The following is a 24,702-nucleotide window of genomic DNA, read 5'->3' on the forward strand; positions in this document are numbered from 1 at the left end:
TTGAAAGTTGGTGTTGGAGAAGACTCTTGAGAGTCCCTTGGACTGCAAGGAGATCAAACCAGTCAATCCTAAATTAAATCAGTCCTAAATATTCATTGGAAGGACTGATGCTGAAGCTGAAACTGCAATACTTTGGCTACTTGATGCGAAGAACTGACTCATTTGAAAAGACCCTTATGCTGGGAAAGATTGAAGGCAGGAAGAGAAGGGGACGACAGAGGATGAGATGGTTGGATGGCACCACCGACTCAATGGACATGAGTTTGAGTAAATTCTGTGAGTTGGTGATGGACAGGGAAGCCTGGCGTACTGTAGTCCATGGGGTCACAAAGAGTTGGACAAGAATGAGTGACTGAACTGAATTGAACTGAAGAGGATTATCCAGTACCAGTTGCTGCATATTAACAGGGATATTGACAAACTGGGATACATACAGAAGTAAACTGTACATGGGAATTATATGAATAAGGGTTTAATATTTTGAAACTTCTATGTGGACTAAAATTTTAATTATTTCTATAGAACATTAGAGAGTGGAATTAAAATCAGTTGATAGATATTATAGAGAAATGCGTGTGTATGTGTGTGGGCTTCCCAGGTGGTGCAGTGGTAAAGAATCTGCTTGCTAATGCAGGAGACTCAAGAGACGCAAGTTGGATCCTTGGGTCAGGAAGATCCCCTGGAGTAGGAAATGGCAACCCGCTCAAGTATTCTTGCCTGGAAAATCCCATGGACAGAGGACCCTGGCAGATTACAGTCTAGGGCAGTGCAAAGAGTCAGACACGACTGCATGACTAAGCACACATATACATGGAACACTAAACACGTGAATTAAATCAGTCAGTTGATATTATAGAGAGGTATCTGTGGTGTGTAGTTGCTAAGTTGTGTCTGACTCTTTGCGACCCCATGGACTGTAGCCTGCCAGGCTCCCCTGTCTGTGGGATTCTCCAGGTGATAATACTGGAGTCAGTTGCCATTTCCTTCTCCAGGATAGAGAAAGATAGTGCAACTTAAAACAAAATTTCTAATGAACAGACTTGTCCAAAAGAATGGTTTTCCAGCCTTAATAGTGATCACTTCACTTACAAAATTAAGTAGAGGCTTTATTATAGTCATAAGTATTGTAGGAAAAATATAAGTGGCTTTCTAGCTATAGTATTTCATAATTCTACCATTTTAATCACACCATAAGATTTTATATTTTAAACAGATGAGAAAATGTTTATGCCACTTAGTTATTAGAATGCTTATAGAAATTGGTATGTTTGATTAATGAAAAGTTTCTCATTAAATGCTTTAAAATTACTGTTACTTGTATACTTTGTTTTAGATAGGCATAAAATGTTCTGAAAAAGTCAGAGCTGATGAAGTACAAATAGTTTAAATGCAATTTGAGTAGGTAAATACAAACTCTTTTAAAGTTTTTTTTTAACTAGTATAAACTCTTACAAATATATATAAAGTAGTGAATGTGGGATATTATACATATCATATAAAATACATTATAAATCTGTACACATCTATCTATCATCTGTTTATCTTTAGACCTGAGGTAAAAGTAAAATTAAATGGAAAGTTTTATAAACTGGATTTTTTAAATAAAATTTTGACTGAAATAATATTAGTATTTGTATTACATTTTCATGGAAATATATAGTTTCCTTTGGTTATAATGTATATTTTATTACAAGCTGTATATCAAATGTTTTTGTTTTTACCTATCTCTTGTTCCTTTCCTCAATAATCCCATTATATTTAAAATTTTTTATTCTTTTATTATTCAATAGAACCTTTTAATATGAATTATATAACCTAGAATCCTTATACAGATGGCATATGGCTAAATATTGTAATAATCGCTAAGTTAAAAGGTAAATTAAGGCTTCTCATTCTAAAAGTATTATTTCCACCAAAATCCACTGGCCCCATGATTTTTTTAATACTCATTAACATGTTTGAGGAATAAACATCTTTACTGAGGTTATTTTTTTGTTCTATACCATTATTTTTTAGTCCCTGTTAGTGAGTTATATGGATTGTAAAGGTTTAATTCTAATTGTATCATAAATAATATTCTTACTGATAGAATTTTAGAAATCACAGTGATTATTTTGTTCTGCCAGATACGTAACATGTCTACCAGAGTAGGACATTTTTAAGTAGGTAGCCACTTGTACACATTAATCAGACTTTAATTGAAGGGGGAGCCTCTGCCATTTAACGTATTATTTGATCAATTTATATATTTAAGACAGCCATTTCCATTTAAAGTAAATCATTCTAATTTTTAAACAATTTTCTTTATTGTCTTCAATAGAGTATTTTATGTTTTAGATTGCCAAACACTAGCATTCAGACATCTTTAAGACTCCTAATTGTGACTGTAACACCCCTAGCTAGCAGTATTATGTGATAAATATACCAATGATGTAGTAATTAAACAGGAAAATTTTTTCTTTGGTAATGTTAGGAATCATGCTGTTCAGTTGATTTGCATCAGCTTCTTGGGGGAGATTTTATTTTGTTAACCCTTATTCTTTATTACTTGTAATGCCATGCAATTGAATTGACAATAAAAAAAGAAAAAAAATTACTGCTATAACTGCAATGCTAATACCTTAAAAACAGAGAGTGCATTGAACTTAAGTACTTTGTATTCTCCTGCAATAATGCTGGAGATCATCATCAACACTTATACATCACTGTTTAAATTAAATTAAATTAGATTGAATCTAAATTACCTGTTTCTGAGTAAATGGAATTTGGTAATTCACTATTAAGTCAATCTGCAAACTGATGTCATAATTTAGATTTGATTTTTTTAATGAGAATGATGCTAGGAATCATTCTTCAATTTGCAAATCTAATTTCCATAGTACACTAGGTGATATCCTCTTACTAATAATAGTTAAGTTATATAGAACCAAAGAGAAAAAGAACAAAATCCTAATGTTGATGTTTGTAAATTTTTATCACAAGTCTGTTAGTATTTTGAACATAGACATGAGTCATTTGAGCACAGAAGAAGATGCTAGCTACTTGACAAACAGGAATTGGAGCCTACAGGAAGTTTTATCTTGTGAATATGGTGTGAAAGTAAAAGTTATAACAGATGTGTATTAATAAAGATGTGCTTAATTGTTCAGTTGTATCCAACTCTTTGTGAAGCCATGGACAGCCTCCTCTGTCCTTGGGGTTTCTCCAGGCAAGAATCTTGGAGTGGGTTGTCGTGTCCTCCCGGGGATCTTCCCAACCCAGGGATTGAGCCCAGGCCTCCTGCATTGCAAACAGATTCTTTACCAGGTAAGCCACCAGGGAAGCCCAAGAATACTGGATTGGTTAGCCTATCCCTGGTCCAGGGGATCTTCTGTCCCAGGCATTGAACTGGAGTCTCCTGCCATTGCAGGTGGATTCTTCACCGGCTGAGCTACTGGGAAAACCTAAATAATAAAGATGTCCTTGTATAATTTTTCCCAAATTAACTCAAAGGACATATTATAATAATAGCATTATTATCATGATTATCTGCTGTTGTTATTATTGTCTTCCAAATGGGAAAAGGTCAATTTTCATTCCAATCCCAAAGAAAGGCAATGCCAAAGAATGCTCAAACTACCGCACAATTGCACTCATCTCACATGCTGGTAAAGTAATGCTCAAAATTCTCCAAGCCAGGCTTCAGCAGTATGTGAACCGTGAACTTCCAGATGTTCAAGCTGGTTTTATAAAAGGCAGAGGAACCAGAGATCAAATTGCCAACATCCTCTGGATCATCAAAAAAGCAAGAGTTGCAGAAAAAACATCTATTTCTGCTTTATTGACTATGCCAAAGCCTTTGACTGTGTGGATCACAATCAACTGTGGAAAATTCTGAAAGGGATGGGGATACCAAACCACCTGACCTGCCTCTTGAGAAACCTGTGTGCAGGTCAGGAAGCAACAGAACTGGACATGGAAAAACAGACTGGTTGCACATAGGAAAAGGAGTATGTCGAGGCTGTATATTGTCACCCTGCTTATTTAACTTATATGCAGAGTATATCATGAGAAATGCTGGGCTGGAGGACGCACAGGCTGGAATCAAGATTGCCAGAAGAAATATCAATAACCTCAGATATGCAGATGACACCACCCTTATGTCAGAAACTGAAGAAAAACTAAAGAGCCTCTTGATGAAAATGAAAGAGGAGAGTGAAAAAGTTGGCTTAAAGCTCAACATTCAGAAAACTAAGATCATGGCATCCAGTCCCATCACTTCATGGCAAATAGATGGGGAAACAGTGGAAACAGTGACAGACTTTATTTTTCTGGGCTCCAAAATCACTCCAAAATCAAAATGAAATTAAAATACACTTACTCCTTGGAAGGAAAGTTATGACCAACCTAGACAGCATATTAAAAAGCAGAGACATTATCAACAAAGGTTTGTCTAGTCAAGGCTATGGTTTTTCCAGTGTTAGTGTATGGATGTGAGAGTTGGACTATAAAGAAAGCTGAGCGCCGAAGAATTGATGCTTTTGAACTGTGGTGTTGGAGAAGACTCTTGAGAGTCCCTTGGACTGCAAGGAGATCCAACCAGTCCATCCTAAAGGAGATCAGTCCTGGGTGTTCATTGGAAGGATTGATGGTGAAGCTGAAACTCCAGTACTTTGGCCACCTGATGCGAAAAGCTGAGTCTTTTGAAAAGACCCTGATGTTGGGAAAGATTGGGGGCAGGAGGAGAAGGGGACGGCAGAGGATGAGATGCTTGGATGGCATCACCAACTCAACGGACATGGGTTTGGGTGAACTCCGGGTATTGGTGATGGACAGGGAGGCCTGGCATGCTGCATTTCATGGGCTCGCAAAGAGTCGGACACAACTGAGCAACTGAACTGAACTGAAATTGTTAAAGGCTTGAGAAATTTGTTATATATATTTTCAAATGAACCTTTCCTTTTAAGATTCTTCTTTTATTAAACTGTTAGCACAACTTCAAGAAATAGCATTGGAAATTGTTAATTTTATCAGTTACTCAACTAATGTATCAGTTCTGATACTCAGAAAATATCTATGTGAGGACTAAATCTAATAATATTTAAGGAATATATTCTTATAGAGAGGAATGGAAAGTTCTTATGACAGTGACAAAATAAGATTGGTTATGATAGTTACAAATGCTCTGGAGATTCAGAGAAGGAAGATATATCAAGTTTATGCTATAATGTCAGAGTTGAGTAGTAAAAATGAGACCATATTGCTCAGAAATCACAAAATATGTACTAATTTGTTCTCTGCAGAGTTTTGGTGAGTCCTTATATGAAATATTGCTACCAGTGCTGTTTTTTATAACCAACAAAATAGTTTCAATTAGATATGATAGCTTAAGTGTAAAATATTTTTCTAAGAATATGGCTTATAAAAATTTTCAATCTTTTCATTTGTAAAATATTTCTAAGAAATTTTCCAGCTTCTCTATAGTAGTATTTTTAAAAGTCATTACTTTTCCTTTGATGTTTAATTAATCTCTTAAGATTTTTAATGCATTCCGTGTAAATACTCATTGTTGTTCAGTCACTCAGTCATGTCTGACTCTATGAGACCCCATGGACTGCAGCACACCAGGCTTCCCTGTCCTTCACCATCTCCCGGAGCATGCTCAAACTCATGTCCATTGAGTCAGTGATGCCATGCAACCATTTCACCCTCTGTAATCCCCTTTCCTCCTGCCTTAAATCTTTCCTAGAATGAGGGTCTTTTCCAACGAGTCAGTTCTTTGCATCAGGTGGCCAAATTATTGGAGCTTCAACTTCAGCATCAGTCCTTCTAATGAATATTCAAGATTGATTTCCTTTAGAATTGACTGATTTGATCTCTTTTCAGTCCAAGGGACTCTCAAAAGTCTTCTCCAAAACCACAGTTCAAAAGCATCAATTCTTTTGTGTTCAGCTTTCTTTATGGTCCAACATTCACATACATACATGACTACTGGAAAAGCCATAGCTTTAACTATACAGACCTTTGTAGGCAAAGCAGTGTCTCTACTGTCTAGGTTTGTCATAGCTTTTCTTCCAAGGAGCAAGTGATTTTTAATTTCATGGCTGCAGTCACCATCTGCAGTGATTTTGGAGCCCCTGAAAATAAGACCTGTTACTGTTTCCATTGTTTGCCCATCTATTTGCCATGGAGTGATGGGACCAGATGCCATGATTTTTGTTTTTTTGAATATTGAGTTTTAAACCAACTTTTTCACTCTCCTCTTTCACCTTCATCAAGAGGTTAAAGTTTAGTTTAATTTCTCCCCTCTTTCTGCCATAAGGGTGGTGTTATCTGCATATCTGAGGTTATTGATATTTTTCCTGGCAGTCTTGATTCTAGCTTGTGCTTCGTCCACCCTGGCATTTCACATGATGTACTCTGCATATAAGTTAAATATTCACATAACCTAATAAATATTTTTAGATACTTGCACTCATAATTTGATCTTATAGACTGTAATATTTTTATATAAAACAGAAAAATTTTGTTTCTATGTAATCTCCATTATTAATTTTTAAACTAAAATAATTTTTTATTCTATCATACACCTTTCATTGTACATAGCTGAAATTTGAAGTTTTAAAAAAGTTATTGTTGCAGTTCAGTCAATGAGTCGTCTCTGACCCTTTACAACCCCATGCCCCATAGCATGCCAGGCTTCCCTGTCCTTCACTATCTCCCAGAGCCTGCTCAAACTCCTGTGTATTGAGTTGGTGATGTCATCCAAGCATATCATCCTCTGATACCCGCTTCTTCTCCTGCCTCAATCTTTCCCAGCATCAGGGTCTTTTCCAGTGAGTTGACTCTTCACATCAGGTGGCCAAAATATGGGAGCTTTAGCTTTAGCATCAGTCCTTCCAATGAATATTCAGGATTGATTTCCTTTGTGATAGATTGGTTTAATCTCCCTGCAGTCCAAAGGACTCTCAAGAGTCTCTAACAGCACCACAGTTCAAAAGCATCAGTTCTTCTGCATTCACCCTTCTTTGTCTTTTACCCTGGCATTTCACATGATGTAGTCTGTATGTAAGTTAAATAAACAGGTGAGAATATTCAACGTTGATGTACTTCTTCCCCAATTTTGAACCAGATAGTTGTTCCATGTGCAGTTCTAACTATTGCTTCTTGACCTCGAGGTTTCTCAGGAGACAGGTTAAGGTGATCTAGTAATTTCATGTCTAAGAATTTTCTACAGTTTGTTGTGATCTAAGCAGTCAAAGGTTTTAGTGTAGTCAGTGAAGCAGAAGTAGATGTTTTTCTGAAATTTCTTTGCTTTCTCCATGATCCAGTGAATGTTGGCCATTTGATCTCTGGTTCCTCTGCCTTTTTTAAACTCAGCTTGTACATCTGGAAGTTCTTGGTTCACCTACTGCTAAAGCCTAGCTTGAACTATTTTGAGCATTACCTTGGTAGCATGTGAAATCAGTGCAATTGTACAGTAGTTTGTACATTCTTTGGCATAGCCCTTCTTTGGAGCTGGGATGAAAACTGACTATTTTTAGTCGTATGGCCACTGCTGAGTTTTCCATATTTGCTGGCGTATTGAGTACAGCATTTTAAGAGCATCATCTTGTAGCATTTTAAATAGCTCAGCTGGGATTCTGTCACCTCCACTAGTTTTGTTCATAGTAATGCTTTCCCTGGTGGCTCAGATGGTAAACATCTGCCTGTGATGTGGGAGATCTGGGTGCAATCCCTGGCTTGGGAAGATCCCCTGGAGAAGGAAATGGCAACCCACTCTAGTACGCTTGGCTGGGGAAATCCCATGGAAAGAGGAGCCTGTTAGGCTACAGTCCATGCGGCTGCAAAGAGTCAGACACTACTGAGCGACTTCACTTTCAGTGCTTTCCCACTTGACTTCGTGTTCCAGTATGTCTGGCTCTAGGCGAGTGACCATATCATCATGATTATCTGAGTTATTAAGACCTTTAGTTCTGTGTATTCTTGGCACCTCTTCTTAATCTCTTCTGCTTTTATTAGGTCCTTACTGTTTCTGTCCTTTATCATATGCATCCTTGCATGAAATGTTCCACTGATATCTCCAATTTTCTTGAAGAAATATCTGATCTGTTCCCATCCTGTTGTTTTCCTCTCTTTCTTTGTATTGTTCATCTAAGAGGAAGAGAAGGAAAGGGCAAGGGAGAAAGGGAAAGATATAATCAACTGAATGTAGAGTTCCAGAGACTAGCAAGGAGAGATAAGAAGACATTCTTAAATGAACAATGCAATGGAATAGAACGGTTGTGGGGACCTACTAAATTGGTTTTAAAAACACTTTCTTATGGAAAGCACTGTATTCACTGCTTTCTGGTCCATTAGTCTAAATTAAATGGAGAGAAGAGAATAAAAATTAACCTTCAAAGTTTCAAATTAGATGTGTATAGAAAATATTTTTTTCTTGAAAATTTTATAACTTTCATTGTTTCTTTAGCAACTATTAATGCCTTTTTGAATGCAGATGGTTCAATCACTTATTTAGTAGAAGTATATATGTATGGAAAAAATGACATTTGGCAAGTACTGCATGCTTTAGTAAGACTGTGGCTACATTTGCTTCTTTGGGGTTTAGCTGTAAACCTGTTTTTGAAGTTTTAGAGGTAGAACTGAATGATGAAGGGTTGGTGAACATCACTCTATAAAAGGAAGGTCCCTTTTCACCACTTAAATTATAGGAGAGAAGCTAGGTTGTAGGGGGAAAAAAGATAATTTATAGAAGGTAGTGTTACAAGCATAAACTGCATATAGACTTCTATATTAGCCATTACTCTTGCAGTTTTATATCTTTGAATTAAAACCTGATACTTGAAGAATACCTCCTAAATATGCTAATACGATAATCAGGAACAGGTTGCATTACAAATATAAAACTTTATCTTTTCATTTTAATGGTTTGGTTTCATTTTTTAACACTTAATACCGTTTTTGAAATGATAATATCCTTTAACTTACAGAAAATTTACTCTGAATATGTAGATTTAAAGCTCTATGTGTTTTTACTGACTATTCTTGATTTAAAAAGTAATCGTTTTCCTGAACAGCTTGACCTTCAGTAAAATGAAACTGTTTTGAGACTTTCTATTTAGAGCATTAAGTTGCAAATCTCGAGAAGTTACTGCAATTCATTCACTCCCTGGTGTGTCAGATGGTAAAGAATCCACCTGCAACGCGGGAAACCTGGGTTCCATCCCTGGGTTGCTAAGATCCCCTGGAGGAGGAAATGGCAACCCACTCCAGCATTCTTGCCTTGAGAATCCCATGACAGAGGAGCTTGGTGGTCTACATTTCGTGGGATCGCTAAGAGTCAGACACACCTAAGCGACTAAGTACACAAAGACATATAAGTAAAAACGCTAGGCTCTTTGCTAGTTGCTAGAAATGTTCAGCTCAATATTGTACTACTTGACTTCAAATATCTTGAAGTTGAATGGAAAGAGAAGACAGCCGTGCTAATTATTGCAGCGCACTCTGATTAATTTTCGCTAGGAAAGTGTGGAACTTAAGAACTAGCTTCAGAATGCATTGGTTTCCATTTTACCTCCCCTGCTTATTGCCTGAGTAATCTATAAACCTTTATTTTCTTATCTATAAGATGAATTTAATAATATTACCTACTTTATTGGCATATTCTGAGGATTAAATAAATTAGTGTGTAAAAAACACTCTGCGTAGTGCCTGGGCAATGGTAAGCACTTGAATAAGTGTTAGTATTTTAGTAGTACTGCAGTAAAAGTGTATGGTAGGAACAACAGACGTACAATTGAGGGCCACTGTACAGGATCTGGACGTGCCAGGAAGCGGATCATTTGGATAGCAGTTACTCAAGAGAAGAACGTGTTAGTGCAGGAGGAAACAGTTTGTGGCAACCAAAGCGCAGAGGCTGGTAATGTGTGCAGCGTGATCACGGCCCTGTCAGCGCGCTGCGTAGAGAGAAGCAAGGGCCAAGATTTGGGGATCATTGCTTCTATGTCACGGAGAAGGCAATGGCAACCCACTCCAGTGTTCTTGCCTGGAGAATCCCAGGGACGGGGGAGCCTGGTGGGCTGCCGTCTATGGGGTCGCACAGAGTTGGACATGACTGAAGCGACTTAGCAGCAGCTTCTATGTCAAGGAAGGTGGAGTTCAGGCTACAAGTGGTGGAAAAACAGTGGGGATATTTAAGTGGGGGAGTGAAGGATCCTGAGGAGTAGAATTATGGGAAAGTCCTTCAGTTTCAAATAAAGAACATTTTGTAGGCGGGTAAAGAATGACCAGAAACTTATGAGGTTGAAGAAAGTTAGGTTTTTACATTAAACCAGGAGGAAAGTTATAAGTGCCTTCACTAAGGCATGTATTTTCTCTAAGAAGAATTAAACTCATTAAATTTTTATAGACAACATTCAAGGTTTTATAATCAGAGTAATTTGTATAGTATTTATGCAGAATTGGCCAGTATGTTTGTTCATCATACATTTTATTCTATTTTTAAAATCATCCATTTTTTATTTAACTGCATTTACAAAATATTACTTTATCAGAAATGATATAAATTTATATTATCAATAAGCAGTGTATTAGTTATCTATAGGAAATTTATGCTTATTAATATCTCAAATAGATTATCTTAGTAGAGCTTATTCAGTAATAGTTAATTTAAGCACCATTGTACTTTATTTTTAAAAATGTAGAGATAGACCTAATATGATTTTGAAATGCTTTCCTGAAACAAGCCCAGTTGTCTTTGAGATAGGACTTGATGACTAACTTGGATTACTTAACTCTGCTTTTTTGTCATCATTTTGAAGGACCTAATCTGAATAGTGGTTTGAAGAACCTCTCTTTTACTTTCAGTTTGTTAGATGAATTTAATCATTTTAACACATCTCTTCATATTTTCATTTTTTTTATATCTCAATATTATATCAGAATTTATAGCAAGCTGACATTTTGCTAAACACACCAATTTGTCCTTCATAATAAGAACATTTTTTCTGTCTTATAAAATCTGACATTTTGTGGTAAATATCAAACTATTAATCTACTTTTTCATCAAATCATATATTCAAAATGTTGATCATTATTGTTGTTAATGAAAAATACAGCATATTTTAAATCAGGTTTTAGATTTTGGACATGTTTTCAATATGAATTTGCATTTAAGATTAAATGGACAAAATGTATTATCTTTGTTGCTGTAGTTTCAGCTAACTCTGATATTTAGCATTCTAGTTTATCAGTCATTTGGGGCACTTTAAAAGCATGAAGAAAATGAGAATATTGTGAAACTTTAATTGGTTTCCTGATTTTTAAATAATTTTCTTTGAATAATTATTAGATAACTTGAAAAAAATCATTAAAGAAAAGAGAATTTCAGAGGTACATTTTGTTGGTTAAAATTTTAAAACTAAGTTTAAATTCAGCTTAAGTAAACTTTTCATATTTTTCATAGTAATGACCACAAAACCAAATTGGAACATATTGATTATCCATAAAGAGCCATGTTATAGCCAAGTCTTTCTTATTAGACAATTAGAGATTTTAGAGTCAGAAGTGTCCCATATCCTCTAGAGATACACTTTCAGGAAAACTACGAATATAGTATTGCTTTTGTTGTTATAATTTGTCTCACTGTTGTCTAAATAATATTAGCTAAGTGATCAAAAGACCACTCTGAAAGATCACTTGAAAACAGTATCATTTTTTTCATTGGTTAAAAAGTAATATTTCAGGCAATACCATATAGTTTAGATGAGAAGATTGTAGTCTGAACTAAGTCATCTTCTGAAAGAAATTCCTGGAAGACAAGCCTAGTTAAAAATGTTTATTGTTGAAATTAAGAACTGAGGTAAAATACATATTAAGAAACTATTTCTGATATCTTGGTTTCAAAATATTTTATTTATATGTAGGTAAAATTATAAATGGTAGATATTAATTTTTCTGTGATTATAAATACAAACATTTTATTCACATGCAATTTTTTTAGAACATCTGAACTCTATATAATTTTTCTAAGAGTTAATGCTATTTTATGATCTGAAATTAGAAGGTATTTATAGTCTATATGCTTATTGATTTATAAAGGAAGATCAAATAAATAATTTTTTAATGTTTTGAAGAATAACATCTGTTCTTCCTTCCTTTCATGGCTGTTAATAAGGATTTATGATATGCTAAATTTTGATGTTGTTATTTATTTATTTAGCAGATTTTTTTAAATTAAATGCTTACTATGTACTGTGTCGGAGAAGGCAATGGCACCCCACTCCAGTACTCTTGCCTGGAAAATCCCATGGACGGAGGAGCCTGGTAGGCTGCAGTCCATGGGGTCGCTAAGAGTCGGACATGACTGAGTGACTTCACTTTCACTTTTCACTTTCATGCATTGGAGAAGGAAATGGCAACCCACTCCAGTGTTCTTGCCTGGAGAATCCCAGGGATGGGGGAGCCTGGTGGGCTGCCGTCTATGGGGTCACACAGAGTCGGACACGACTGAAGTGACTTAGCAGCAGCAGCATGTACTGTGTACCAAATAGTGTTCTACATAGTAGAATAATGCCACAGATAATATGAACAAGGCTAGTATTCTCAAGGAGTTTACATTTTAGTGGGGAAAGATATTTTAACTAATAATCAAACATCAACCAACAAATCAGATAATTTCAGAATGAAATATTTATAAAAGAAGTAGGTTCACATAACAGTATAGAATAAGGGAGAGGGAAGCCACTTTATCTAAGTGTCTTAGAGCAGTGTGTTTGAGGTGAAATTTAAATGATAAGGAGCTAGCCCTATCAACCAATATCACATGAAGACCAGTTGCCAGTATCACTTAGAACAGTTCTTCATTTATCTCTATTTAGTTCTTTTTCTGTAGGTCTTCCGATTTCATTGGAAGGGACCTGGAGTTGCTGGATACTCTTCCTAGATGGAAAAATACTGAGAATAGTCAGATATATTTGCAACTAATGCTCGTATCATTTCTTTCTGCTACTCCTGCCTTTTTCTCCTATCTGTTCTCAGTATTCCTGCCTATTTTTAGATAACTATGTACATTTATATAGAAGATAGGGCACATTTAGTTTTTTTTTTTACACCATTAGAGTCACTAAATTCTGACACAGTTTATAATTTACAATCGTTATTACTGTTTTTGTCTACTTCTGCTACAACCGCTAAGAATCTTTTCTTCAGTGATATATCCAAGAGTCTGACATGGTGCCCAGATTATAATAGATTTTCAGTGAAATATTTGATGGCTGAATACATTAACTCTCCAGAGAGGGAATCTTGAGAGGGAATCTGCTTGAGTTAGTATTTGCTCGGCCTTGTTCACCAGTGCAACCAAATCTCCTTGTATCTGCCTTCCATTTTTACACCTGTGCCTGATGCTGGACTCGCTGACACAGTATCTTTCCAAGGCTATCTCCTGTGGAACTTCTTAGAAAATCCCAGGTGGAGAAACAACGAAAGAGATTTGCAACACCCATTGTAATACTGACTTTCTGTTTGAACAACCAATATCAAATGCTGTTCAGCTTGAGTCCCTAGAACCCAGATGGCATGCTAAGTATAGAGACTGCTTGCGCCATGCACACTTTTTCTTCAGCACAATTATGTTAACAGATTAGACACAGACAGATAATATAAGTTTCTGAATGTTTTAGCAGTTTAGTTCATTATTGTAGCTTGTAGATGCTTGCTTTGTCTGCTTTCTTTTCGCAAATATTCTTTGGGGAAATTCAGGAACGTATTTTCATGGGTGTCTGTGTTTTGCTTACTTGCCTCAAAACATGATTTTTTTTTTCCAAGTTACTTAGCTATATGGACCTAGAAAGGGCAAAAAGCAATAATAAAATTCTGCAGTACCAGCCTGAATCATGTACTTTGCCATCCTAAATGTATTTTAACACTGTTGGCTATAACCAGTGTTTTTGCATTACGTATCTTGAAGGAATACAAAACCCTTTGTAGATTAAAGAGTCAGAGTGATGATAGCTAACACTACATGTATAAATATGTAATGGTAATGTTAGTTGCTCAGTTGTGTCTGACTCTTTGCAAGTCTGTGGACTGTAGGCCACCAGGCTCCTCTGTGCATGGAATTCTCCAGGCAAGAATACTGGAGTGGGTAGACGTTCCCTTCTCCAGGGGATCTTTCCAACCCAGGGATCGAACCAAGGCCTCCTGCATTGCAGGCGGATTCCTTACCATCTGAGCAATGAGGGAACCCCATATGTGTGTGTCTCCCTCTCTCTCTATATATATATGTATATATATGCCTTTTTCCCTCTCCTCAATATGTGTCACTTGGTTTTTAAAGATTTCCAGGCTCTGTTCCTCTCCCAGAGTTGGACCTTTTTTCCTTTGTTTCCATTTTCCCTGCTCTGCTCAATTTTGATTTCACTTCCAACAGTTTTTCCTCAATATGGGGTCTGTCTTGGAATAGAGATTTGAGTGGTTGCTTTTGAAAATTCATGTGTCCCAAGCTGTTCTAGCCTCTTTTGGAACTTCTCGAAGACCCTTTGCACTCATATACTCTTGGAGTAGACAAAACCACTTCAGTTTTTACTTCCTGTATTCAAATTGGCCTGCCTGGTTCCAGTGAATGTCTTTTGGATTATCCTGTTCGTTCTCTTCTTACTCCCACGTGGACTCTGGTTCCATATGTGCCTTGTGCTATGGCTTATCAGTACCTGTTCATGTTTCAGCAATCAAGAGGATGAGAATTTTTCCTTTAACTGTGTTGAATTATTTTCTTCTTCTTCTTTTTTTTTTTTTTTTTTGCAATTTACTTGATATAGATAGGTAATGGGCAGACAGATAGATACTGTGTTTTTTTCTTTTAATGTGGAAACTAAGGGATATTAAAAAAAAACTATGCTACCATTGTCACTCTCCACCTGGAACTTGACCTCACCGATTATATTTCTCAGTTTCTGAGTAGTTAAGCTTTTTTTGTTTATATTTAAAATTATAGTTTTAATTTTGTTATAATCTGATAGTACATAAAACCCCTACCATTTGGAATTTTTAAGTAGTTTCTCTGCATAATGTATGCTGTCTGCTTTTCTAAATGCACTATGGATTTAGGAAAATATTTGTTTTCCTATTTAATATGCTCCTGATTCTGTCTGCTGTTTTCTAACAGATCTTTTTGAAAGTTCAATCTGTAGTTGCTGTCTCTACTTCCTCACATGACATGTTCGCCTTGCGTTCTCTGTTTAAATGAACATTCCCACCCCTTCATTGAAAGTGCGTTTGTTTATTACCCATGCACAAGGTTGATGTCGGTTCAGTTCAGTTCAGTTCATTTCAGTTGCTCAGTCGTGTCCGACTCTTTGCAACCCCATGAATCGCAGCACGCCAGGTCTCCCTGTCCATCACCAACTCCCGGAGTTCACTCAGACTCAGTCCATCAAGTCAGTGATGCCGTCCAGCCATCTCATCCTCTGTCGTCCCCTTCTCCTCCTGCCCCCAATCCCTCCCAGCATCCCAGTCTTTTCCAATGAGTCAGCTCTTCGCATGAGGTGGCCAAAGTACAAATTTAATATTAATAGTCATATTCCCATCTTCATCTTACTCAACCAACAAAACCAACCAAGACTTTCTTCTTGCAACATTGCTTTTCCTTGACATCCTTGACACAATGCTCTCCTGATTTCCTCCTACTTAATTGTTCACTTTTTTGTTAGTTCTGATAATGGGGTGGCCCTAAACTTCTTTTTAGTTTTAAATGACTCATATCCAATCTTTACCAGGCCCTCTCACCTTTCACTCCAAATTCTGTGCGCATCAACTTGGTTTTATCTGCAAGGATGTTACCCTTGTACAAGCTACTATCATAGCTAGAAAAATCTAGTGTCCTTCTTGTTAATGTCCCTGCTTTTCTTTATCATCTCTTCCTCACCCAGAAGCCAGGATATTTTTCTTGAGAGTAAGATCATGTTATTATATGACTTAGCTCTTATAAAACATTCCAAACTCTTTATCATGCTAAGGACCTAGGTGAATTAACCCCAACTTGTCACACTGTACTCATTTTGTAGCTCACAATACTGCAGCTGTTGTGACTTCAGTTTCTTAAACATCTCTAGCCTAAGCACGCTATCCTCTAAGCCTCGAATTCTCTTCTAACAGACCTTTGTGTGGCTTTACCATTCTTTTGTATGTCAGCTTACACATGGCTTCAGTAAGTCTGGCAGTAACTGCCTGATTTAAACTAGCTACGTAGCCTTCTCCTTCATCACATCACCTTATTTTTCTTTGGAATATTTGCCATTATCGAAAATTATGACATCCACTTATGAGTCTACCTGGTTATTTTCTGTCTCCTGCTATTGGGATGCCAATTCCAAGAGACAAGGAACTTTGTCTTATTTACAAGGTTGTCCCCAGCTCCTAGAACAAAGCTTGCTTAAGCAGTATTTCTTTGAATCTTTCTTCATGATCTGAATGACTGAATAAATTAATTTTCTGTCTGCTTGTTCAGATCAGTTATGAAAGAGATACACATATTAAAATTTTACTATTTAATTATGTTACCTAATTCTTCTTGAAGTCCAACCTTGTGTTTTCACTTATTTGGCCTGTATTTTGGTGCATATAGGTTTATTATTTTTATGAATTATTTGTGCCGTTTATGTTTTATTAAACCAGGTTTTGATTTTGAATTTCACTTTGCTATTTATATTATCCTTCATGGCTTCATTGTTGTTGTTTTTAAGAGCCAATTTTTTTTTTCTTCCCTCACAATCCTTTATATTTTGGCTATAGGTGTGTTACTGTTGTGGATGTGCTGTCTATAGAAAACATAAAGTAAATTATGCCTTTTAACATGCTATGGAAATCTTTTTCTTTTGATGAGGATTCAGTCTGTCACATTTAATGCAACTGCTTCTATACTTCATCTTATTCTTTTATTTTTAAGCTTATTATTTATTTCGTTTCTTTTTCTTTGTATTTGCTAATTTATTCAAGTCTTTATTCAAGTTATTTTTCTGTATTATTTAGATATTTCTAAACACTGTCTAATTTTACCTTCCTAATCCAATTTATCTTAAACCAATTTCATTTATTAGGATTTCAAAATAATTATCCTTTTGAAGATTATCCAGTTAGTTCTCAATTGCTGTATTCTGAATCATCTTACTATGGTTTTAAGTTATTGTTGACAGTATTATTTGGTAAGCTCTGTTTGTAAGATACTCTCATGGACAGTACCTGGGGAGATGATTCATCTATATCATTTCCATTTTAAAAGATGTTTGTTCTTAAATTTTTTAAAATGTTTTCACCTAGAACCAATCTCCTATAGCAATTATCTTTCCTCAGTCTCTGTGTAAATGCTTTGTAATTCTTCAAATGCTTAGAAGCATTTTGGAAATGAATGTTATTATATTTAAGCTTTCATGTATATACAAAAATTTAACTATCTTCTCAACTCGCTATAATTCTTTGTTTTATATAAGAAACAATATTTCTTATTTTAGAATGCCATTTCATTTCCTTGCCCTGAAAACTGGTACAATTATGAAATTCATTTCCTTTGTTTTCCTTCACTCATGGATTATATCGCTGTTTGCCTTTTGTCTAATGTCTGAAAATGGTTTTTCTGTATATTTTGTTTAGTTTTTAGTTCTTTAAGATGAGAGAAATCTCATATTTGTTAGTCTATTTTCACTGGAAGTGGAAATTGTATTACATATTTTTGAAAGATTTACATAAAAGATTATTAAAGGAAAAGGAGATTTCAAGAACTTAATTGTTCACCTCCAGCTACCTGGAAAAATTCACTAGTGTTGACCAGCTCCTTTATACATGATGTAAAAGCATGATATTTATTGTATTATGCCTACTATATACCAGATAATTTTATTTCTATTAATTGAGTTAGTCTTTCCTCTAACACAATGAAGTAGATGCTTTTATTATTACTGTTCACACATGGGACAAAAATAGGTTAAATAGATTTCTAGAATATTTACACCTAATAAGTGAGAAATTGGCTTTTCATATCAAGTATTCTCTATTCAGATGCTGCATTATTGACTAGTACAATGTATAATAATTCTTCTTCAAGAAATGTTTTACAATATGATCTCTATAATGTTAACAAAAGTGGAAAACAACTTTAGATTATTGACTTCTCTCCTGAAATCATTAACATGAAAATATAAACTTTTAATATGTTTTATTCTTTCAGGGGTTTATAACAAAATAATTGCAGCTTCATTAGACAATAATACATGAGAAAAACCAGTTCCCTCTGTTTCCTTTGTAGAGTTGAAATTAAGTTTTTTATCTCATAAGCAATTATCAACTGTATTGATAGAAAAATATGACCATTATTAGATGTAGAAATGCATTTGCATGTTTTAGTTAGGCATATTTTATAGGATTTCAAGTGACAATCTTAGCATAGATTACTGAAGTAATTTTATAATAGTTTTCTTAAAGCATTTAGTGCTATAGCCTGTGTAAAGGTTGTCTTCAGTTTTTGGATGTATGAGGTGTTGTCAATGAAATTTTGGTTCTAGCACATATGATTTATAATATGGTAATCCAAATTTCTTGATGATTTAAAAGTATTGTATTTACAAATGCCATGAAACATCACCACTTTGAAGAAGAACATAGATTCAGTAAGTTTCAAACTTCCTTTTATTTTGATTTTTCAGATTGCGTTCTCACAACACAACACAATCATGGATCTTGTGCAGTTTTTTGTCACCTTCTTCAGGTAATTTGCTTTTATTGACTTTGAATGTGTTAAATCTGTATTCTGATGGCCTGTCAATCTGTTAGGTAATATCAGTTCTTTAACCTTGAATATGATACAGTGTGTCTTGTATAGTTTTATGTACTTAAATATATACTGCAGAGCGGAAGAAACATATTAGACATGTACTATTACAGGATTATTTTGCTATACTACTATTTAATAGCTAGTTAATTTAGTGGAAAGAAGATGATAACCTTGTGTTCTACTGTCACATAAGTAATTAAAGCCTGTTTTAATTAGTGAAATTAACAGTGTTTTCATCATATTGATTAGGTACGTTTCCTAGCATTAAAATCAATTTTTTTGCCTTCTTAAGTTATTATTGTATGTACTTAGCAATGTGATAAAATCAATAGGGGATGAGAAAAAGGATGTATTTTTTTTGCCCTCAAAGAGCATGTAATCTGGAAGTACTAAATGTGACCTAGACTCTACCATAATTTCCTAGAACTTTAGTTATTTGAGATGTTAACAGTAGGTTCACTAAAAAGGGTTCCATAATTAAATATGTTTGGAAAATACTATGTATGTTAAAGTTAAATAGGTCTCTTTATCTCACAGTTTTTAATGTGTTCATTTGCAGTGTATTGTTCTAAAAGAGAGGATAGAGTTTGTAGCATTTCTCAAAACCTAAAAGTTCTTTTCATAGAGCATTTATGTTCATTTCCACGGGATATAACTAAACAATGGGTGAGGAGAAGGAGCTGAGTTTCACTGATAGAATATCTGAGACATGGCATCTAGTTTGGTGGGCTGGGGTGGGTGGCGAGGGAGGTTCTCAAGGGAGGGGACATATGTATACATGTAGATGATTCACTGCATTGTACAGCAGAGACTAACACAACATTATAAAGCAGTTATACTCCAATAAAATAAAAAGACCTAGTCGGTCAATACAGTACTTAAAAAACAAATATTGTCTTTATTAACACGATTATGATGTGTACAGCTTATATTGATCCACAGGGTGCCTTTGTGTGAAGTAGACAATCGTGCCTCCTCCTTCTGGTAGACATAGCCCCACATCACAGCACAAAGATGCAGATGATTTTGATCTTCACTCACCAAGTTGTCTGGGCTGCTTTGTACAGTAAAGAAAATGAAAGTCGCTCAGTCGTGTCTGACTCTGCGACTCCATGGACTGTATAGTCCATGGAATTCTCCAGGCCAGATACTGGAGTGGGTAGGTGTTCCCTTCTCCAGGGGATCTTCCCAACCCAGAGGTTGAACCCAGGTCTCCCACATTGCAGGCAGATTCTTTACCAGCTGAGCCACAAGGGAAGCTTTGTACAGTAAAGAACCTGTTAAACCCAGTCCTTGACACAGATGGTATGCCCAGTACTTCCTCTGCACCTAAGTAAATGATAAGTATTGGTTATCTTATCAAGATACCATACAGTACTTGAATTCCTAATCCCTTATCCACAGGAGTGAGCAAACTTTTTTTATAAAGGGCTGGTTAGTAAATAATTTCAAGATTTGTGGGCTATAAGGTGTCTGTGGTGCTAAAGCAGCCGGAGTCAGTTTGGAAACAAATGGGAGTGACTATTTATGTTCCAATAAACCTTCACTAGAATGAAAATAGCTGGTAGCTTGAATATGGGCTTCCCTGTTGGTGCTAGTGGTAAACAACCTTCCTGCAAATGCAGGAGACATGAGAGAGCTGGGTTCCATCCCTGGGTGGGGGACATCCCCTGGAGGAGGTCATGGCTACCCACTCCAGCATTCTTGCCTGGAGAATCCCATGGACAAAGGAGCCTGGTAGGCTGTAGTCCATAGGGTCACAGATTTGGACACTACTTAAGTGACTTAACGTGCACACAGGCTGAATCCTGCCTGTGGACACAATTTGTCCAACTACTGATCTAACTTATGCCTGAATGCCTTTAATGGCAGGAAACAGAACATCTCTTGTGATAGCATTTTCTAATTTCAGATAATTAGTTGTTCTTTATAATTGAGATGAAATCTGCCTCCCTGTGATAGCTATTCTAATTTACCCATATGGGCCCATACATAGCAAGTCTAATTCCTTCATCTCCATTTATGGCCTTCCAGTTTTCTAAACTCTTTTCTCCAATTCACACATTATCTGTTCACTTATTTGCTTCTTGTCAGAATCCTTGCTGCCGTGTTAGTCACTTTGCTCTGAAAACAATCAGGTTGGTCTGTCCCTTAAAAACATTAATTTCCAAAATTTAATGCTGAGAACATATTTCTTATAACATTGCAAAGTTCATTCATATTTAAATTTGTCCCTTAAAGATGAAATTTGAGGAAACATCTTAAATATATTTAAACACTTTCTGATTTTATACTTGTGAATATTAAGGGATATTAAAACTTAATGACGTTACAATGTTTTTGAAAATGTTAGAAGTTATAATCAAATGAGGTTTATTTAATGCATAAAACTAAAAGTTTTTGACAGGATAATGTAGATGTTAATATACTGAAAAGTTTATTTTGTATAAAAATTCACAAAGCTGAATTGATAAATTATTTAAGTGTTTAGGGTTTTAGTGTAAGCTTTTGAATTTGTGTGCGTGTTTAAGTTCAATAGCTCTTTTATTAAGTAAAAGAAAGCAAGTGTTAACGTGTACCATGTCTTAGAGATGATCCTATTTATTATGTTGGCATCATAGACAAAGTAATATACTCTTGTTATTGTGTGAGATAAAATGTATTTGATGGGTTTTTTATCATTTAAATTTTTTCAGTAGTGAAATGTAAATTAGATGATTTTAAAATTGTCTCATTGTTAAGGAAAATCATGGCCAGAATACTTTTAAGTTTATTTTTATATTAAGTAGACTTACTGTTAAATTTTAAAAGAGAGTTTTAGACAGTTCAGCATTTATGGACAGCCTTCAATCAGGCCACTATTACTGCTATAGCTGTCTCTGTATTACTGAAGTGGTACAGCTGAAGTGTCAGCCTTTCATTTAGGCAAGGTTTAAAGGAGGCCAGTGTCAGCTTTTTACTTTTATATTGGGAATAGTTCTGGTGGTAAACGTAATTCAGTCAGTACTAGTTAGATCTTTTATAGTCACAGCCTGGCTCTGATCTTAGCTTTCAGCGCCATCTAAGCAGATTACCTGAAAGTGAAGTCGCTCAGTCGTGTCCGACTCTTTGTGACCCCATGGACTATAGCCTACCACGCTCCTCCGTCCATGGAATTTTCCAGGCAAGAGTACTGGAGTGGCGTGCCATTTCCTTCTCCAGAGGATCTTCCCGACCCAGGGATCAAACCCGGGTCTCCCGCATTGTAGGCAGACGCTTTACCATCTGAACCACCAGGGGAGCCTAAGCAGATTACCTACTTCCTCTGAATCTCAGTCCTTTTAGGTTTTATTCTGTATTAGAGTATAGCCAGTTAACAATGTTGTGAGAGTTTCAGGTGAACAGCGAAGGTATTCAGACATATATAAACATACACAGATACGTATGTCCTTTATCATAATAGAATTAAAAGGTGTTGTTGTTAAAGCCTGTAGTGTACAGTAATATATAACAGTGAATAATTAAAAAATTGAAATAAATCATTTAAGAAATAAAGACTTTTCTGGTATGTAAAATGGAAAAGCAAGTCTGAATCTGAAAAGTCGGAATTTTTTAAAGACGTTCAGCCTGGTAAATTAAGTGGAGATATAGCAAGGACCCTGTACCATTTAGATTTTTAAATGGTGGTTCTAATTTTCACTGTCCTACAAGGATTACATAATGTTTTTGATTTACCATCTTGACCAAATGGAGGATATTTTCAGAGGTTGCCACTTGGTCTTTCTTATCTTTCTTGATAGATCTTACCTCACAGGCCAGAGACACAATGTAGGGGTTTACTCTAACCACTTTGTACATAAATTCTAGTTATACACTTGAAAAGTAAGGAAATTATCACTTGTTGTTGTTGTTCAGTCACTAAGTTGTGTCTAACTCTTTGTGAACCCATGAACTGCAGCCAGGCTTCTCTGTCCATCACTATCTCCCTGAGTTTGCTCAAACTCATATCCATTGACTCAGTGATGCCATCCAACCATTTCATCCTCTGTTGCTCCCTCCTCTTGCCCTCAATTTTTCCCAGCATCAGGGTCTTTTCCAATGAGTCAGTCAGTTCTTTACATCAGATGGCTAAAGTGTTGTATCTTCAACATCAGCATCAGTTCTTCCAATGAATATTCAGGGTTGATTTCCTTTAGGACTGACTGGTTTGATCTCTTTGCTGTCCAAGGGACTCTCAAGAGTCTTCTCCAGCACCACAGTTCAAAAGCATCAATTCTTCAGCATTCAGCCTTCTTTATGATTCAACTCTCACATCTGTACATGACTACTGGAAAAGCCATGCTGCTGCTACTGCTGCTAAGTTGTGTCAGTCGTGTCCGACTCTGTGCGACCCCATAGACGGAAGTCCTCTGTCCCTGGGATTCTCCAGGCAAGAACACTGGAGTGGGTTGCCATTTCCTTCTCCAGTGCATGAAAGTGAAAAGTGAAAGTGAAGTCGCTCAGTCGTGTCTGACTCTTAGCGACCCCATGGACTGTAGCCTACCAGGCTCCTCCGTCCATGGGATTTCCCAGGCAAGAGTACTGGAGTGGGGTGCCATTGCCTTCTCCATAGCTTTGACTATATGGACATTTGTCAGCAAAGTGATGTCTCTTCTTTTTAATACACTGTTTAGGTTTGTCATAGCTATTCTTCCAAGGAGCAAGCATCTTTTAATTTCATGGCTGCAGTCACCATCCACATTGATTTTGGAGCTCAAGAAAATGAAATCTGACAGTTTCTACATTTTCCTCATCTGTTTGGCCATGATGTGATAAGACTGGATGCCATTATCACAGGGTGGATGTATAGACACAGTTTCCTAGTATGAGCCAGGATTTAGCCAGAATTTGTTATCTGGACCCTGGAGACACCCCAACTCTAACAAGGGGCCTTGGTGGTGTTCTAGTCATTGGCTATCTGGGTCATCACTAACCCTGTCTCTTATAGTAATGAAAATATATATTAATTTGTCTTGCACTGAGTATATACCCATAAATATACTTGTGTAAGCTGCTAAGTCGCTTCAGTCGTGTCTGACTCTGTGCGACCCCATAGACAGCAGCCCACCAGGCTTCCCATCCCTGGGATCCTCCAGGCAAGAACACTTAGTGTGCCCTTTCATCAGCAGATTCCTCATGGCCTCAGTGAATGATGCGTCCCATGGAAAAGTAATCTTCTGGTAGTTCTTCTGACCTTACACAATACATTCTTTCTGGCACATTTCCTCCTGTCAGCTTCTTTATTCTCTTTCTCTTCCATCTTCTCAGGGAACTCAGGCATTTCCATTTCACTTTGCATTGGCCATTGCTTTATTCAGACTACTAAGAGTCACTTCTTCTTCAGCTTTGCACCATCCCCTGGAGTCTTCCATGGGGTATTGCGTTTCCTGGTCCTGAGACTGTGCACCAAAATTCATGAATTCTTGCTGATTCCATCCCCCAGGATCAGATACCACTGATTTCTAATTCCTGTTATACTCCCCTGGCTGTTGCCATTACCTGCTAGCCAGTTCTTGCAGCTCTTCCAAGTATATAATCTCCTTCCTTTTTTATCAGCCCAGGATGCATTATGCTGTCATTAAACCCTAGTTATCAGTCCAGCAACCAGGAAAGGAGACGTTGACAGCTTGTTGAGGGAACGACCCTATTGTTTCTATAGTTGTAGAACTGACTTCCTCAAAAACATCCATCTAGATATTTCATTTTAGATATTCCTAATCCCATATTTCAAGAGCTCCAATTTTCCCAAGCATGGCCATTTTCTTTACATAAGAGGACTGCTCTAGCTGAGCAGTCTATCATCTCTGGAGCTCTGCAGCTCTCACCCTTGGATCATTAGTCTGCTGCTCATTCGTATTGGCTCTTCCACTGTCAGGGAT

General features: G+C 36.3%; 1 protein-coding gene across 5 annotated transcripts in view; it reads left to right on the plus strand.

The window, feature by feature from the left end:
- The window catches only part of ATRNL1 (attractin like 1), an 802,632-nt gene that overhangs the window by 313,136 nt on the left and 464,794 nt on the right, over nt 1-24,702 (plus strand). For all 5 annotated transcript variants that reach the window (XM_025273995.3, XM_025273996.3, XM_044935104.2 and 2 more), the window contains exon 25: nt 18,678-18,739. In XM_025273995.3, the coding sequence (XP_025129780.3) occupies nt 18,678-18,739 (62 nt within the window). The remainder of the gene's footprint in view (nt 1-18,677; nt 18,740-24,702) is intronic.

Source organism: Bubalus bubalis, chromosome 23 (assembly GCF_019923935.1).
Source record: "Bubalus bubalis isolate 160015118507 breed Murrah chromosome 23, NDDB_SH_1, whole genome shotgun sequence".
NCBI classification, from domain to species: Eukaryota; Metazoa; Chordata; class Mammalia; order Artiodactyla; family Bovidae; genus Bubalus; species Bubalus bubalis.